At 42.6% G+C, this 17910-nt stretch overlaps 2 protein-coding genes across 6 annotated transcripts; one reads left to right on the top strand and one right to left on the bottom strand.

The window, feature by feature from the left end:
• The first annotated feature begins 582 nt into the window (after nucleotides 1–582).
• trmt9b (tRNA methyltransferase 9B) lies at nucleotides 583–14725 on the top strand. 5 transcript variants are annotated; one of them, XM_023826131.2, is made up of 4 exons: nucleotides 583–1031; nucleotides 7768–8233; nucleotides 9622–9795; nucleotides 12519–14725. In XM_023826131.2, the coding sequence occupies exons 2-4, from the start codon at nucleotides 7969–7971 to the stop codon at nucleotides 13469–13471; spliced, it is 1392 nt and encodes a 463-aa protein (XP_023681899.2). In that variant the 5' UTR covers nucleotides 583–1031; nucleotides 7768–7968; the 3' UTR covers nucleotides 13472–14725. The 5 variants fall into 5 exon arrangements, with proteins under 5 accessions (XP_023681899.2, XP_023681898.2, XP_023681901.2 ...); XM_023826130.2 differs by having other exon boundaries at nucleotides 2319–8233; XM_023826133.2 differs by having other exon boundaries at nucleotides 584–1031; nucleotides 8028–8233.
• Nucleotides 14653–17338, bottom strand: hdac12 (histone deacetylase 12). Its single transcript, XM_023826134.2, has 8 exons — nucleotides 17038–17338; nucleotides 16731–16874; nucleotides 16488–16647; nucleotides 16213–16409; nucleotides 15956–16106; nucleotides 15436–15552; nucleotides 15179–15321; nucleotides 14653–15041 (listed from the first exon to the last, which is right to left on the bottom strand). The coding sequence occupies exons 1-8, from the start codon at nucleotides 17161–17163 to the stop codon at nucleotides 15018–15020; spliced, it is 1062 nt and encodes a 353-aa protein (XP_023681902.2). The 5' UTR covers nucleotides 17164–17338; the 3' UTR covers nucleotides 14653–15017.
• Nucleotides 17339–17910: the final 572 nt, after the last annotated feature.

Below are 17910 nucleotides of genomic sequence, written 5' to 3'. Positions count from 1 at the left end.
TGTATTGCATATATTAGCATCACACAATGCAGTATGTTAGGCAGGTGGATGGGACCTTTGCCTCTGCTTATGCAGCAAAATGCAGCTGCTCATGAATGTGTGAGTGTACATGGTGTATCCTGTAAGGTTTCCCTACAGCGTGCCTTTCATTTACCATCAGTGGCCTTGAGTCTTTCCCCTTCCTGCCAGAATGTTCTGGATTTCCAGTTTCTCGTATGAACTGCTTCTTCAAAATTCAACCAATACTATAATCAGTTTTGTAGTTTTTTTATTTGAGAAATTTTTAAAAAGATGAAAATATGACATGATTGGATTATTTTTATTAACGTAAAATACAGATATGTATTTTAAATACATAAATTTATATTACAGCGTTTCTTATTTATCACTCCTATTTTAATGCCCATAAGATATTTGTATAAACTTTATAATTGTTCGTTATTTTATTTGATTTTTCTCTTCTTAATTAAATTGTTTTTTAAAAAAACATTATTCTTAGCGTAGCTGGCATCTAAAGCTCACAATCCAAAGGCTGCACGGCGTCTCTCCCTCTCCTCTCTCGCACCCAGTCCTTGGCGTCCGCCGTGTGATGGTCATGTGACCATAACCTGTCCAATGACAGCCGTCCGTGTCGGACTCTGAAACGCGATGCGTCGCATAGCGAAGAGAGCGTTTTATCTCACTTCTTCGCTCGCCGCGTCTGCTGGATGTGGTGTTTATCGGTTCTTCATTGATTGACTGATAGTAGTGGGGTTTGACTACAGCCAATGTCGGTCTTGGGACGAGGGGGCTCTCAGAGAGTCGCACCGAAGAGGTGCGGTCGTGCTCTCGGCCAGTGTAGGTGTTCTTGGTTACCGTAACTCGACAAGCTGCGAGCCACAGATGCCCGTCCTGCTTCGGCGTGCACTGAACGCGCGACCCCCTCGTTTCTCCGTAAAGGAAAGTTAATTTTCTGCGCTTCCACTTATCAGGAAAACGACAGCAAAACATTAACCTGTTATTCATCAGACCTAGTGGCAGTACAATGGAAGGTGGGTACTCCACGCAAATACAGTTTGTTGAAAATAAATGCATTTCCCATCGCTGTTACTTAATGTTAGTGTTTGTGAACAACAAGTCTGATGGGGTCGCATTTAGTTTTGCATTTCCAGCCGGTGATTGTAATGAATAAAAACGCTGAGCAACGCCTTCCGCAGGTTATACTCACGCATACATATTAAAAATGTTTGAAGAGTATTTCACAAAAGCTGAATCTGACGGCTTAACTTTATTGTGCGGAGTTTAGGAAATAAATGTTCAAAACAAGAGTTAAAGATTATGCTTGGGAAGCTTTCTAACCTAACCCGTATTACAGATGCAGCGTGGACGTGCCAAAAATCCTGAATTTCATCCCTGCCTAAATATGCGTGTTTTGTGGAGAATATAGATTGGAAATATTTGTTGAAATATTTATGAATATAGACCTGCAACGTCCCCTCATGCTTTTTAAAACAAATTATGTGTTTTTATAGTTTCAATGATATGTTCATCATTCTTAAGAACTGTGGTCATTAAAAAAAAAAAGAAAGATGTTTGACCTTGAACCTAAGAACTGGAACTTAGTTGTCCTGCTGGGGCGCCTCATTCTGTCCCGTTTCATCAATACAAAAACCTAAAGCGAAGCTGTGCTGAATAGGAAAATAACTAAATGCATGCTCTATTTTCCAGGCAGGTACAGCTTTGCTCTCTGTAGCCTTGCTTCTCCACACATTGTTCTGTGACAGGTGACTGCAAGTTTATGATGCATATTGGAAACTTATGGCGATCATTGGGGAATTCTTCTGTTGCACACTGATTTATGTTTGCTTGCGGGTCTGAACAGGGGTGTGAGATATTATACCGGAAAAAAAAAGCTTTCATTTGCTTTTGGAAGAGATGAGTGAGTCATGCTGTCAGGAGATCCGGAGCTGACACATCTCTTCTGGAGTAAAAAGGTCCCTGTTGACAGTGACTCTTACGTGGGTGCCTTGGTATCGCTCTTGACCCAGTTAGTGTTCAGATTTCATAGTAAGCCGTGGATTCTGTGGGTGTTGCTTGTCATATCTCTTTAGACCAGGAGCGAGGATTTGGGTGTCTGTTCTTGAAATGTGTCCATGTGCCCTGCATGGCTTTTTAAATAAAGGGGCTAAGACAGAGTTAACCATTTGGTGTTTCCTTACCTCATTTGGGGAGGAAATTGACATATTTTGAGCTTCTAGATTTGAGTAGATGAGCTGGCTGTGTTTGGTTGATGCTTGTGGAGGTGGTTGGCAGCCTTTGTGTGTTTTGTTTTTTTGCAGGTGCTGTACAGATACACAAGAGGTTCAGACTCCAAGCCAACACTGTCTGTTTCTCTGTCATTGATCACTGCCATTCAACCAGCCTAAATGGGTTTTTGTGTTTCTCAAGCTGCTTGCATTAACGTTGTTTGCATTTGCTGTAAGCCGTGGAGGGTCTGTAACATGAGCAGCCTCTGTACACTGGGCCTGACATCCATCTCTGTTAACTGACTCCTTGGATAAAAAGCATTCCTCAGCCTTTAATGTCAGCACCCCATACAAAGCTGTACTGGGTGAAATAAACTGTTTATCTTTATCTTAAGGGAAAACAAGCATTTGGTATTTGCAGGATCACCAGTAGTTGAAACTGGGGTTCCACTGTAGTGTGCTTTGCATTGGTGTTTGGCAGAAAGTATCAAGTTGATTGGTGACTAGTATACAACCCAGATGGCATTGATACCTACTGAATCATCTGAGCTGATGCTAGCATGAGACTCTTAAAGACATCCTTATACCAAATGATTTTTCAAGTAATTTCACTGTTCCAGACAAATTCCCAATGTCAGAATAAATCATAAGAGTTTTGCTATAGTTGCATCGCAATTAACACTGAAAAGTGGTCAGAATACTGGTCTTAAGTCGGTCATTTTCTCATTTTCATGTCCTGATAAAATCAACCAAGTTTAATGTTATCATAGGTCTTTAGTCCAGGCTCATGCAAGTAGTAACAAGGACATTGTCAACAATGAAGTGGTGAGCTCCAGTTCCTTTTATAGGACGGTCAGACCTCTCTGTCCCTGTTCACTCAACCGGGGTCGTGTCCACATTCTGCTGTCTTTTTTTGTTTTTGGCTATTTTATCATTGCAAACTGTTGCACACATAAGAGCAGCTGTGACCAAAATCTGTGTTTCTGCTCCATTGTTCAATCATTTTTCTTGTAAATTTCCCCCAGGAGCATGATGGGAAATAATCTCAAAAGGAATCTAGTTGCAGTCTTTCAAATTGTGACCATGCAAGATCCCCAGTCTTTGCAAAATGATAGTCAGTGGAAAAAAAAACACTTAACGACACATTGTCTTTAGATGTGAGAGGGTGTCTGACTTTAGTCTTTTCATAGTCTTCTAGTCTATGGTTAGCATAAGGTAGTGTTTCCCAGCCCAGTCCTTGGGGAACCCCGGACAGTCCACATTTTTGCTTCCTCTCAGCTCCCAGTGCATCTGTAACAGGTGTTCGGTGTTCCTGATTGGCTGGGAGTTGGGAGGGAGCAAAAACGTGGACTGTCCAGGGTTCCCCCGAAGTCTGGGTTGGGAAACACAGGTACATAAGGTATATGGCCCAAAGGCAGTGCTTTCTGCTGCTTCACCCTGTAGACCTTCCCTGCTCACATGATTTTACCTCTATGTGCAGGTGGTGCTAGGGCTTTTACAACATGACATTCATTTAGTAAACAAGCTACTCCTTGTAAATGAGAATTCACATATTAGTGTTTTACTGCTTACTGTATGTGTTTTTGGTAGTTGCTGTTTGGACAGTGATAGTTGCTATGTAGATATAAGGCCGTCAGTTGCCAGAATTGTCCTAAACAGCAGCTGCTTGGTTTTATCTGGATTAATAGATTTGTAGACCATAATGTTACCAGTTTTTTCCAATATTGGTCAAGTATAATCCTTTATAACCCCAATATGATGCATGATAACTCACTATAGGGGATGGCACACAATTTTTCAGATCATGTTGTTTGTGTGATGCCAATATTGTCAAAGCCAAATGTTAATTTCAGAAAAATCAGAATCAGAAAAACTTTATTGATCCCGGAGGAAATTGCTCAATTTACCCTTTTGTTTTTATTTACCCGTTTGTCTTTAACAGCAAATAAGCTGTTTATTTACTGGAAGTCCAGGCATGGCAGACAGGCCCATCTGTAAAGCCCATAGCCTGAGAATGAAATCCCACATTTCTATGAAAATGCATATGTGCAATATATAAAGATTTGTTTTCTAAATGACCTTTTTTTTAATAATAATTGTTCTCTAAATTGTTTGTGTCATGACATGCTGCATTGTGGATTGCTGCTTGCGGGGGAGGGTGCGTGTTTTTCTGTCTGTTACAGAAATAAGAACCCATAATTTCTGCCAACGCAAGCTCTTACACTCCTTATTAAATCTTGCAGTCTCAACACTGTTCTAGTCAGCCGAATGGTAGGCTGGGATTCTTTATCAAGGGGTAATAGGAATTCTTTCTAAAAATAAGTAGTCTGCAGGGATTAATAAGACTACCACTTTGTTTGAGATGCATCTTCAGATGTCTGTGAGCCTCCTGAATAATTTTACTGGCCGTTCTCCTGTGGGCAGGTTTCATTCCTGTCGTGCAGCAATCACTGCGCCAATCTTATGTAATTCCCTTTGACCGTTGGCTTTTGCATTCTGTTGAACAGAGAGCAGCTCAGACAGGATTCTGAGCAGAAGCCAACAGGGAGGACGTTGCATAATCCCCACCTCCCCCCTCCCCGCCTTTACAGTGGCATTGCCACCACTGCCTGAAGCTGAATCTGTAATTGCATTAGAAAAACTGGGGTCTTCATCATCCGTCAAGGCATACGTTTGACAGTACATAGTTGCACGGGGTTGAACAAGCTTGTTCAAGTCTCTCTGTATACATTGGTGGTGGGGGGGGGGGACGTCTCCAGTGTGATAAGGTAAGCGCTTCTTGCATTCACAGCATTCCTCGTGAATGGCTGGACCCTCCAGAGATTTGCAGTGCTGATTTTTGATGCTTGTTAATATGCCGTTGGAGGATGGACACCCGTGTCAGTGAAGTCCGACAGTATGTGCTTCAGCCTGGGACGGACTGCTGTGTTAGCAGTCTACACAGGAGACAGACAGAGGTCAACCAGCTGCCAACAATGGACAGAAATGTATTGTAAATCAAAGGTCAAGGTATGGTAATGTTCCATAGATGGGTCGGCTTATCATTTGACTGAAATACCACTATTTTTTTTTTTTTCCTTTGCACATTTTTTTTATCCACTCTAAAACCCAGCCTACCCCATAGATCTCTCTGGATGTGCGAAAAACATGTTTAGAGACTAAAACACACCTTAGAATTGTGAGTCTTCAGCCTGCTATTCCTTTTGTTTAAAGCCTGCTGGCTCAGAGGAACTCAGTATTTCATCAAACCTGAATCCCCAATCAAGGATTCACCTTGCTTGCTCATTGTCTGTTTTGGGAAGATTAATTTTTCAATTAGGCATTCCTTCAAAAAGAGTTCTATATAAAAACAGCATGAATTAACACTTTATTCTTGGGAAGACTGTTATGTCTGCATGAGGTCTGTCACCTGCATTGTCTTCCTGAATGTTTTTGGTGTCAACCACAAGGCCCCTGAGAGTATGAAGTCTGCATATGCCATATATTCATTTAATTAGACTGTCCTTTAAGGGAGGCCCCATTTGTACACTGTGGGTACAGTGCTGCGCCTTTGCTCCAAATCTTATTGAGGAGGACGCATCGCAAAATATCTAAAAGAAGCTTAACGCGTCATGTTTCCACTGCCTGCTGGCTCGTGCCCCCGGCTCTGCTCTACTGAGGCCAGCGTCTGGGTGGATTATCCAGATCTACCCCTTGTCCTGCTTGTCCTGGAGATGGCTGTGCAGAGCCGCCGCTCTCCCTCCTCCACGCGCAGCATGCTGGTTGAGGGCTGCGCACATTGTGTCTGTTATGACCCAGACCAATGTGCAGACAGCCTGTGCCAGCTTTGGGTGGACAAGAGATGCCTGGTGGGTAGGAAAAACAAAAATGCTTTGGCTTTCAGTCTGGCAGCATGTGTAGCTTATGCTAACATCTCCTATAGCAACCGTTTTGGCAGACTTGTAGGTCTGAAACTAGCCCTGTCTGTCTTCAGCTATTTTTCCTTATGTAAGTATAGGACACTCCAGCCTGATCCCACATTTGCAACACTGTTTCTTCCCCTCTGGTTCATTAAGGAGCCTTCTGCACTGCCATTTGTGTGTTTAGGGTGTATATATTTAATGTCATGCTTTTTCTGGTATAAACAGCTCATGAAAATGGACAGATAAGCCTTTTGTAAATCCATTTAAACTACCTGCATCGACACCTGGGTGAAAAAGGTTTTAGCTCTTCAAGCATTTGCTTGGCTTATAGTGGCTGTTAAGAAGACAAAGTGGCCATTTTGTGTTGTCAGCCTATCCCTCTTTTGAGCTCACATAGTGAGTAGCATCTTTTTGTGTAATAGCCAATGTATATTACTGTACAACAAAAGCCATATGTTAGAATCTGGTTCCCTCTAATGGAGGAGCCACATTGATAATATGGTCAGGCTGTTTGGTGAGTGTGGAAGTGTCTTTGTTTCACAAAAACAAGCACAACTTAAATCTAACAGGCACAATCATTATGTAATCACAAGTTCTAAAAATTGTATAATAGAGAGAACACAAATATAGAGTCTCAAGCTTTTTTATGGATTTTGTTGATTAATTTGACTTGTCAATACTGATATTGCACCTGTAGCATCAGTTGCCTGGGATTAATGCCTACTTTTAATTGAAAGAAACTTGCACATCTATAGTCTTTTTACTTAGATACCCATGTTTTTACATGACTCGCTATTCCCACAAATTTAATTAGTATAAAAATTAATGTTGGTGTGCTCTTTTCTCTGCCATGTAAGTTGTTAATATGAAACCAAACTGAATGCCCTCACTAGACTGTATTGTTTGTCAGCTGACATTGGTTATTATCTCAGATCAATGTGCTTTTCAGAACAACAGATGGGGTGGTGGTGCAGCCAAATGCACTCCATTGTAGTGTCAGGCCGGAAGGACTTTGCGTTTGGCAAACAAACAGCATGCAGCCTTGAGAGAAGTCGGGGGATTCCAGACAGCCACACCCTCAGACCTGGATCGTTAATCACAGCCTAGCAGGCAGGAAAGCAAAACTACACCCAGGTTGAAAGGGATGTCTTTCCCGCCAGTGATGCCTGGTCTGCAAGACCAGCGCATTTAAGTTTAGCAAATGATCTGGAAACAGCCATTAGACATTTTCAGAGATGCCATGGTAATAAGTGTGACCGGTGGCCTGTACTACGAAGCAGGATTACTGGCTTATCGGGGTAACTTGTCGGATTTAAGGTACCACAGTTTAAATGGACTCCATATTCATTCACTTACATTTTGCCCAGACTACCTTCAATCCGACAAGTTACCCCGATAAGCCAGTAACCCTGCTTCGTAGTGCAGGCCCCAGGTGAGTGTTAGATTGCTTCCCTTCATAGGGTTTTGTTTACGTTCTGATTATTTGTCAAGGAGTCCCTGAGGGGTAGTCAGTTGACGACTATCCAATGTCCAAACCTAGGTCGTCTTGTATCTGATTCCTATAGACACCCAGAAGCCCACTCACCTAGCGTAGAGGTAGGTGTATTGCTGTGAATTATGTTTTGTTTTGCTTCCAAAAGCTGCTAAAGAGGAGCACTGAAGGCAAGAGTCCCCCTTTGGTCCATGAACCCAAGTGGTTTGAGACAAGAACTCAAAGGATGTCACTTGGCACACCATTGAACACATCTTGGCTTTAATCACATTGACATGACTGCAGTGGACAGTGGTGATTCATTCATATGGATGTCTGAATGTCCACAGGTAGCACATGAGGACTTTGAATGAAAGTGTCCATGGGGCGATCTGATGAAATTAAAACAACGTGTGTGATGTGTCACAGCACTGAGACGCCGAAAGACGTGTTTGTGACGGCGGCTCAGCGGGTTGCAGCCATGGAGGAGGCCGCCAGCCAGCTGGAGAGGGACCACGTCCACAGCGTCTACGAAAAGGTTGCGCCCTACTTCAACGACAGCCGTTACAAAGCCTGGCCCAAGGTCCGACAGTTCCTCCTGGAACAGGAACCTGGAAGCATTATAGCAGACGTGGGTGTGTGACCCCCCCCCCTCCCCCCCCGAACATTTGTCGTTTTACTTGAAGAGAGCTGAAAGATAAATATTTGCATAGCACCGTAACCCACCCTAACAGTATGGGGGTGTCTCCTGCTCTGTGCCCTGTTCTTTTCCACCACTGGTTAAGGAAACAGATTGTTCTCACCTTAAGCAGTGCGCTAGACTGCCAGTCGAACATGTTCAGTTATACTCATTTGAATAACAAATTTGCTTTTACAGTGAAAGAACATCAGGTAACCCTGTTAGTCCATTTGTATAAGTTGTGACGTGTTCGCTGTCTTGATTCCCTGCCTCTCCATGTTCAAACCATGGCAGCTAACACAGAGTTCTTTAGTCTCTTAACCACTAATTCATTGACACCATTTTATTCATTAGCCAAAAAAACAAAATTTTCTTCTGGGAATCTTACACAACGTGTTAAAAGGGCAGTTCACCCCAAAGCTGAGAACTTTGTTCTAGATGGGCTTTTTTATGCCATCTGTTCATCTTGGTTCTGCTGGGAGTTGCCTAGTTTTGGAGATAACTACCATAGAAATGTCAGACCACTCAAATGTAATGGGAGTGAATGGAATTCATTCTGTGATGATTAAAGCACCAGAAAAATACATTTGAAACATCCAGCACAGCAACGACGTCTCTTACCAGAAATCATGACCCAGTTATTGAAGAAAATCCACAGATTTTGTAGTGAGCAGTTTAATGTATAAACTGTTTTTTTTTTTTCCCCTACCAAACTCTACACAGCAGGCGTATCACTGCGCAGACAATATCGCCGAGGTGTTCGTGCTCGTATCTTCTGCCCTATTATAAAAATGGTGTGTGGAGTTCAATAAATAAAATAGTTCCAACATTAAACTGCTCACGACAAAATCTGGGGATTATCTTGATTTCTGGCAGAAATATTGCAGTTTTTCAAATGTCCCGTATTCGAGTGAAGCCTGACATTTCTATGGCTGATATCTTGTAAACTAAGCGGCTCCCAGCGGAATGACCTAGATGGATAGAGCGCTAAAGCTCAGTTTTGGGGTGAACTGCCCCTTCAAATGCATTAGAATATTCATCACTTCTGTATCCTGGAAGGAAACTCTGGCTTGAATTTCCTATGCTCTCATTAGTAATTGTAGAAATCCTTGGTGGGAGGAATTATTGTATATAATCTGTAATTGATCAGTTTAACTCAGCAATAGTTGCTTAGTTCCCATTGGGCTGTATAAGGCAATGAATGAGTGTACAGATAATCAACCCTGCAATGGTATTTCTTCCATCCCCAATATGCTACCTTGCTTTCCTAGTTTGACTTAAACTCTGCAATGTATCAATGCAACATCTGTTTAAAGAATGACATTGTTGATTTCACTATTTCAGGTTGCGGCAATGGAAGATACCTGCACATCAATGAGGACATATTCAAGCTTGGCTGTGATGTGTGTCGCCCCCTGGTGGAAGCGGCACGCTGCAAGGGCCACGAGGTCCAGGTGTGCGATGGCTTGCGGCTGCCGTTCAGAGAGGGTTGCTTCGATGCCATTCTCTCCATCTCAGGTACCATCCTCTCTGCCATTCGTCACTCTGGGGGGGCTCATGGGGGCCGTGTGTGGCTCAGCGGGCAAAGGCTCAGTGCCTGTGATAAGAAGATCGCCGCTTTCAGTTCAGCCTCCACAAAATATTCACATGTCTTTGGGCCCTTGAGCAAGATCTTTAACCCCTAGCTTCCTGGGTCTTGCTGTGACCCCCAAGCCTGTTCTCAGCAGTATGGAGAGAAGAATGGGGCAAAGCAAAAAGAGAATTTCCTCCGGGGATTAGTAAAGTATCACTATAGTAACTATCTATGGTAAGGAACAGCAACAAAAAGTACTAGCGACACAGATTCTTCAGTCATTCTTAGGCATGTAACAATGAATCGCAAATCTGTTAATCTATGTAAATGTGTGACTATTTAAACTGGCTGATGTGGAAAATGAATCGCTACTTTTGGAGTTCATCACAGTACTTTAACGGAAAGTTAGTATTACATTTGATTTCATAATATCAATTTGACGTCAGATGTCACCGCGTATTCATATCGACGTCGTACATTAGTTTTCGGTTTTGACCGAACACGAGATGGCGCAAGAGTTTGAAATTGAGGAGACACCCCCCCCATCTTAAATCGGCGGTGTGGCAGCATTTTAGCTTTCCGGTAATCATAAACGAAAATGGTGAGAAAAGCACAGACAAGACAAAAACTGCGTTCAAACATTGTAAAAGGCTGAAATATACACAAATAGCACAACGAACATGCTTCGGCATGTCCTCCAGCACCACAGTGAGGGCAGGAGTCAAACCACGCTAAAAAGCTGCACATGCAAGCCTTAGTTTATTTGGTAACACTTTACATTCAGTGCACCTTCATAATGCATCATAGAACATTCATAAGCAGCATGCAAGTACTCTTTAACATCCTAACATCCCTTAACAGCTTTAATATACAATAATAACAAACATTACATGATTATACAATTATAATGTTTATTGTTATATAATGTTTGTTATTAATGTATATTACAGCTGTTAAGGGATGTTAGGATGTAAAGGTATACATGCCTGATGTTTATGAATGATTTTTGAATACTTAATGAATACATTATGAATGTGTACTGAACGTTTTATGAATGCAATATAAAGGCATTATGAAGGTGCAGTTAATGTAAAGCGTTACCGTTTACAGTATTTGAAGATTGTCTTTAAACAGTATTTTATTCAATTTCAGTTGCACTGTTAAGAGGACACATTTTGCACAGTTTAGAAAGATAAAGGAATATTTTTGAATAAATTTGCAGCTCATTCTGTTAAAAAAAATTGTGAGAAAATCGTATTGTGAACTCAGAATTGTGAATCGTATCGAATCGTGAGTTGAGTTACATGCCTAGTCATTCTACTAACCAGCTTCTGTTAAAGGTCACATATGCTTTGTTCATTAGTCCCGCCATATCTGCAGTTTATCAGCGTCTGAAAAGAAGAATTGTAAGATGTGTAACAGTATTTACAGTACTGTATAATAATGTATAATGTACTTTTCTACTTATTACTGTATTTAATGTTGGTTATGTCTTAATGTGTGTAATGTATCATTTACCACATGTAAATACACTATACATTATATATGGGGCCAGCAGATGGTTTGCTATTACTAGTGGTGTCAGCTAACCGCGGTGGCAGATAAAGGGGTGATTACTGTATTCACCACCTGATGAGCCTTCCTTAGTCTCCAGGATTAGCATACAATAATTCAGAAAACACATGTGATCTGTGGTAATTAACACACAGTACAAATTGACTCCTGATCCTCAAAACCACCACTAACTTATTTGTACACAAGTAATGAGCAAGAGGATTGATTTTTTTTTTTCTGGTCTGCTTGAGGAGAAGTTGTGGTTATTATGGTTTGTACAAAGGTTTACTCAGAAGGCAATGTATCAGCCATACATAGTGATGTTGCTTAAACATGATGTAATAGGATAGATACAGATTTACGGGGTGAGATTATCCAAGGCTGCATTGTTGGGCATTTTAGCTGCAAGGATTATTCATAATGCAGACTCAGTCTAATGTTAGCACCCTTTATTTAGACACTGTGTGGCTATCAGGAGGCGGAGCTTATCCTGGCTCATCATTGTTCTGTTTAAACAGTCTCATATGCCTGGAGTGACAGAACAGGGCAACTTACCAGCTCACAGGCAGTAATACAGAGGGCAACAGTTTCCTAGATGGCACAGTCACCTGGCAACAATAGCTAATTCCCAGAACAGCCATGTTTCTGTTTGAGGACTATTGCACTGATCTGATTCATGGTACGGCAGAAGAAATCTGCACCTTGTGTGCTTTTTCCTCATTTCATTGTCTGAAATGGGACATAACATATTTATTTGTGTGTAACGTAAACCATTCTAGTTTTAGCCTACAGGTGGTGTTGTGGTTAAGTAAATCAGCTTTTGCCAATGTCCCTATAATTCCTCTTACACATTCAGGTACTTGGATGCTTCACATGACATACTTCAGTCCTGGCCCAGCTGCATGGATATCAGATTGCATTTTAAATGACTTAGCATAAAATGTTTGTAATAAACATTATTGCAAATGTTCGCTGCATTGAGATCAGATTGCAGAATATTTTTGTTCATTGATTTCTATGGAGCTCAGATGTCCGGCCCCCGTTTTTGGGCCAGTAGGTCATTACAGATTGATAATTGCAGGCTTTTATGAAAAGTGACTTTGGTTTTTCTCAGTCATCCACCACTTATCTACCAAAGAGCGGCGCATCAGGGCAGTAAAGGAGATGGCACGCACGCTGCGCGTGGGCGGGCGCCTCATGATCTACGTCTGGGCCATGGAGCAGAAGCGGCGCAGGTTCCAGAAGCAGGATGTTTTCATCCCGTGGAACCCAAACCCCCCCGGCCCTACCTCTGCTGGCGGGATGGGTTCCGAAGCACACCGCCAGGATGGCAGCGATAGCGACAAGCACAGGAAGGTGAAAAGCACATCCTCCGTGGTGGATGACGAGGACACTGCCGCGGGGGCCCACCAGAGCTCCAGGAGACGATGGTCCTTCTCCAGGTCGCTGGACTCAGTGCTGGACTTTGGGGGTCTGGCCGTGTCCAGGACCTGCAGCAGGGAGTTCAACAAATCCTGCGCTGAGGTTGCTGTGCTGGATACGTCGAGAACCAGCCGGCGTGGCCGCGGGATGGGTCTCATCAGGCAGGTCTCCAGCCTCTTCTCCTCCTCATCGCGGTACAGCTCCGAGGATGATGTCTTCGGCTCAACGACAGACCTCGGGAACCAACCAGAGAGGATCGGCGACGGCACCAACGCTGGCGTCGGCCCAGAGAAGCACGTTTCTTCTGGCACCATCATGCATGGCTGTGGGTCCGTGCCCCTACCGGACCTGATCACGCATCAGAAGGAGAGCTCCACAGGGGCCACCAGGACTGAGCAGCCTGTAGGCCCAGAGGAGAGCTCCTCACAGTGGTCAGGCAGCACAGAGCGCCTTGGAGAGGAGATGAATGAATGGAGCAACACTGAGGCTCTGGGCTCCTGCCTGCGCTACTACCACGTATTCAGAGAAGGGGAGCTTCTCGAGCTCATCGAGAAGCATGTCGAGGAGCTCCACGTCCTTCAGAGCTATTTTGACCATGCCAACTGGTGTGTGGTGGCCGAGAAGGTTGAGGTCTGGAAGGTCTAACACTAGGCTGCAGTATCTATGTATTTTAAAAATTTATTTTCCAAGCCAGTATTACATTTTAAATGTTTTTAAATTTCACTCTAAGAACATGTGCGAATACACCTGTTTTCAGACTATGTTGTGTTTTGGGAATTGCTACCTGGAATCAACATTTTAAACACTGAGTAACAATAAGCTCTCCTTTAAATTTCGTTTTCGTATGGAAACTCACTTGTAAGTCACTGAGCATTTACCAAAAATGCAGAATAAGTTTTAGTAATTTAGAATCCTGTGCGGGTGTGTGTTTGTGTCGTTTTTTAAAGTTATTTATGTGACAAAATCTTATGATTGCCTTGAAATGTTCTGAGTGATGAAGTGCAGTGTGATGAAGACATTGTGATAAAGTTATTCCTTGCACAGCTATAAACCTGGGACACGATTATTTCTGAGAGTCTACCAAGCTGTGGATTTATTACAGAAGTTTGTTGCCTATTTATTAGATTAACTGATACCATCCACTGTAGTGATTTTTTTTTTCTTCTGCAATATAGGCAGCCTGCCTCACTGAGGTAAGGGGGAACCTCATTCAAAGTGTGCATTATGGTTTGTCATCAACAGTAATATAAATAATAATAATATACTGTTAGATGTTTTTGCCAAGGATCCAAAATAGGCTGCTATCAAAAGAACAAATACTTATACAGTGCACTTTGTAGTTGTAGATTTGTGTATTTGAGAAATGTGTAGTTTTAGCCTGGTTTTAGGTTTAGCCAAAGAGACTGACTGGAACGTTTGCTATAGATCTGCAGGCATTTGTTGAGTAGAACAGCCCCTAACCTTGTGCAGTTTCCCAGAACCTGCGTTGTGTTGCACATATGCTCAGTACTGGACCATGTGAGCAAAACCTTAGCAATCTGAATACTAAGTAACTGTTTTTAAAAGTCATTTATCATTTTGTGACCTTTGTCTTAGTGTTAAACTGAACAGCTGGCGAGTCTGTACTGCTGGTAGAGTTGCTAGAAAATATTTGCCACAAAGCACTTCTCCGCTGCCAAGCTGTGTTGTCGTAGGTGTCGCTGCTACATTCGCTTGCATGTTGGGTCCAAACACTTGAATCATCTGTTTGTTTTTGCAGTCGTGCTGTGATGTGACCAATGAATGTCTCCTCCTTTTTGCCAGACAATTTTAAAAGGTCTGACAGGTTTCCCTTGTTCAACATTTATTTTAATATGTGTATTTATTGCCAAATAAATGAATTTTGATGTTTAAAACAAACCTGTGAGGCTTATACATGGATTCAACCACAAAATGTTAACAGCCGATAAAGGCTTTGAACGTATGTACGCATCTATATAAGTATTATGTATTGGACTTCATTTATATTTTGGGCTGTTTCTGACAGATTTACACAATGTACAGTAACTACCTAAACTGACAAAAACTATTTTCCAGCAATCAGTCCTGTAGCAGGTTTGGTGATGTAATGGCTTACTGCATAAAGGTAGCACACATGAGAAAGTTCATGTAGTTTTGCTGCTCTTTGCTTTCATTGGTGTGATTGAGGTCATTATAAGCTCCGCTTTTTCCACACCTAAAATATAGGAAAAACACAGGTTGACATTGCACCATTAAACTGATGCGTCTCATTATACATTAACCAAATTATGACAGTGCTAAAAATGTGCATTACTGACATGCTAATCAGCAGTAGCACACGACGGGATGCACCTGTGCTGCGACTCTGTGGAGGATTGAGTGTCTGAGTGCCAGGCGATCAGTGTCATTGCAGTATCCCCCTCCAATGACAGCAGCCACTGGAATGCCTCTGGACACCGTTGTGTCAATCACAAACAGGTCTCTCTGATACAGACCTAGAGATGCAGGTAGAAAGTAAACAGGAGATCCATCCGAGTGCCTGGTTTAGCTCCGCAGCTCATCATGAGTTCTGAAACTGATGCACTGATTCTTGTGCAAGTGTTCCTCACCTTGGTCTGTCAGGCGAAGTTTCCCAAGCTCGTCGTCCCAGTGAGGGTCCACTCCAGCATCATACAGGACCAGGTCGGGCCGGAAGCTGTCCAGTATACTGGGCAGGTAAGCTTGGACTGCCTCCAAAACCAGCAAATAATGGTCTTAGTATTGCGGGGCGTGTTTACTGGAAAGGTGTGTTACGTGGTGTTTCTGGAATCAGTCAGAGATGCTCACACATCAATTTTGTTGTATTTAGAAGGACAATTTAGCCATGCATATTTTCAATAATTACATGTATTTACTCAAATTCCCATACTAAGTGACCTTGTCCTCCCATGTCTTTGGTCTGTGAGAGAAATGTTTAGAAACTCATGCACAATTTTAAATAGTTAAGTACAGCATATATACTCTTGTACTACCTTTCTCTACAAATAATGTATATTAGACTACGTTTATTATGTAACTGACTGTGCTTTTAATACCCTTTGGGAAATTCTCCCTACATTGCTTCTACCCCCAGTCACAGTTATAACTTACCAGTTGCGAGGTACATTTTATCCTCTAACCCATCCTTCAGGGAGACATCCAGGTCGCTCTGCTGCTTCCTTACGGGGAAGTTGCTCCCACAATGCATGGAGAAAGTAAATACATCAGGTTCCTCCCTGAAGATGTAGGCCGTGCCATCCCCCTTTAGGAAGGACAACAGCAGGAGTCTGGTGAGGAACCTGCCCTCGCCCTAAAGAGCCCCGTAAGGTAAGGAGACAGCTGGCCTCTGCGGCATCTATGGGCTAAACCTGATGCACGTCCAAATCCACGATGAGGACCTTCCTCTTCTGTGAGGATTCCTCCATCCAGTATTTGGCAGCCACAGCCAGGTCATTGATAAGACAGAATCCTGCCCCATAGCTGGGGAAGGCATGATGCGTTCCCCCTGCCGTACTGCAAGCAAGTCCTCTTTGCAGAGCAATCCCTGCTGCCAGAACCGTACCACCTGGGCCAAGACACGTAACCACACATGAATGGATATTTACCTGAAAGGTAGGTCAGGCCCTTTGTCTGGATACCCCACCTGTTTCATATCGGCACCGTGTGGCAAGACCGTCACTCCAGGAAAAGCCCGTCCTCTTCTGCTCTTCTGGGCTAGTCTTTCCATGTATGAACTTATCCACGTATTCCTCTGTGTGCACAAGGGCAAGTAGCTCTTCTGAAACTAGATCAGGAGTCCATACCTTAAGAAATATATACGGATGAGTGCCTTACTATTAATTCAGACATTCAGTTGTTCTACAGACATAATCATCTACTCTCTCACCTGTTTATCAGTTATTATTTGATCCCTTAATAGAAAGAGTAGTATCTTCGGGAACTTTCCCATGGGAAATCTGTGGTTTGCTGGGATGTCGCACACATATTTACTGTGATGAACCACGGGAAGACCACTGGAGTCCTTAGTTACCTGCGCAGAAGCCAAACATTCGACAGAATTCAAACCAACATAAGTACATGTATTTACGGTAGCAGGATAATTGTACGATTTAATGTAAATTGAATTTCTTGCGCTAAACTTGCGCTTGCATGTTTCGAGCATTTTTGCTATTATGTTTTATCTTAAAACTTACTTTTGTATGAAAAGGTCTCTTCCATAAACTTTTCTGTAAATATGCCTCATTTCGCATTACATTAGTGTATCGGCCAGGCAATCTACGCCAAACGTATTGTATTTTGAAGTATCCAGACATTATCATTACGCCGCACTATATTATTTCTATTGATGCAGCTGCGTATGGTATCCACGGATCTTGCTGCATTGACTATTATCAGTAAAACTGGGCTATTTTCTAAAGCATATTCACCGTGCTTACTGGCCGACTTACACGATGGCGCCCCGGTGTCTTCCGGCGCTAAGCTTCCTGCGTATGTCACAGCGACACCATGCGGCGGCCACTATCAATGACACCTTTAACTGTAAATAAGAGACTGCGCAAAAATTTTTTAAGGACGAACATTACGTCCTGCTTTAATGACAGCCACAAAAACAATATTAAACATTTTCGATTTTATATTTTTACCGATGTACAGTAACTTAAGTACATTACGTTTTGTTTTATTGTATTTTTAAAGGTAGTGTGTTATCCGAGCTATTTATCTTTATCTAACACCCTTAACGTGTGTGTGTGTCTATATATATATCTATATAGTCCTGCTGCATATCAAGCTACGTAGGCTTGGATTACACTTGTCAGTCCAATGCTTCCCAAGAGTGCTTGACACCATGATGCAACTGAAAATGGGATTCATTAGGTCAAGAAATCTTATTCCATTGCTGCAAGGTCCAATTCTGATGCTTTAGCGTCCATCATAGGCACTTTTGATGGTGGGCTGGGGGCAGCAGGGGCACCCCCACACAGAAGGGCTCCATGCATTGCATGTCAAGACACATTACGCCCGTGACTGTCATTAAAATTATCTTCCATTTGTGCCACATCTGCAGG

The sequence above is a fragment of the Paramormyrops kingsleyae genome, chromosome 17 (assembly GCF_048594095.1).
Source record: "Paramormyrops kingsleyae isolate MSU_618 chromosome 17, PKINGS_0.4, whole genome shotgun sequence".
NCBI classification, from domain to species: Eukaryota; Metazoa; Chordata; class Actinopteri; order Osteoglossiformes; family Mormyridae; genus Paramormyrops; species Paramormyrops kingsleyae.
Note: the sequence above shows the minus strand (reverse complement) of the source record. Positions and strands in the feature narration are given on the sequence as shown.

What these genes read in the sequence shown, in the direction of transcription:
- trmt9b (XM_023826131.2), top strand. Translation starts at nt 7,969, where the DNA reads ATGAAAGTGTCCATGGGGCGATCTGATGAAATTAAAACAACGTGTGTG. An exon ending in AAGCATTATAGCAGACGTGG is followed by an intron (nt 8,234 to 9,621) that starts GTGTGTGACCCC and finishes TCACTATTTCAG; the next exon opens with GTTGCGGCAATGGAAGATAC. An exon ending in TGCCATTCTCTCCATCTCAG is followed by an intron (nt 9,796 to 12,518) that starts GTACCATCCTCT and finishes GGTTTTTCTCAG; the next exon opens with TCATCCACCACTTATCTACC.
- hdac12 (XM_023826134.2), bottom strand. Translation starts at nt 17,163, where the DNA reads ATGATAATGTCTGGATACTTCAAAATACAATACGTTTGGCGTAGATTG. An exon ending in AAATAATAACTGATAAACAG is followed by an intron (nt 16,648 to 16,730) that starts GTGAGAGAGTAG and finishes ATATTTCTTAAG; the next exon opens with GTATGGACTCCTGATCTAGT. An exon ending in ACTTCGCCTGACAGACCAAG is followed by an intron (nt 15,322 to 15,435) that starts GTGAGGAACACT and finishes CTGCATCTCTAG; the next exon opens with GTCTGTATCAGAGAGACCTG.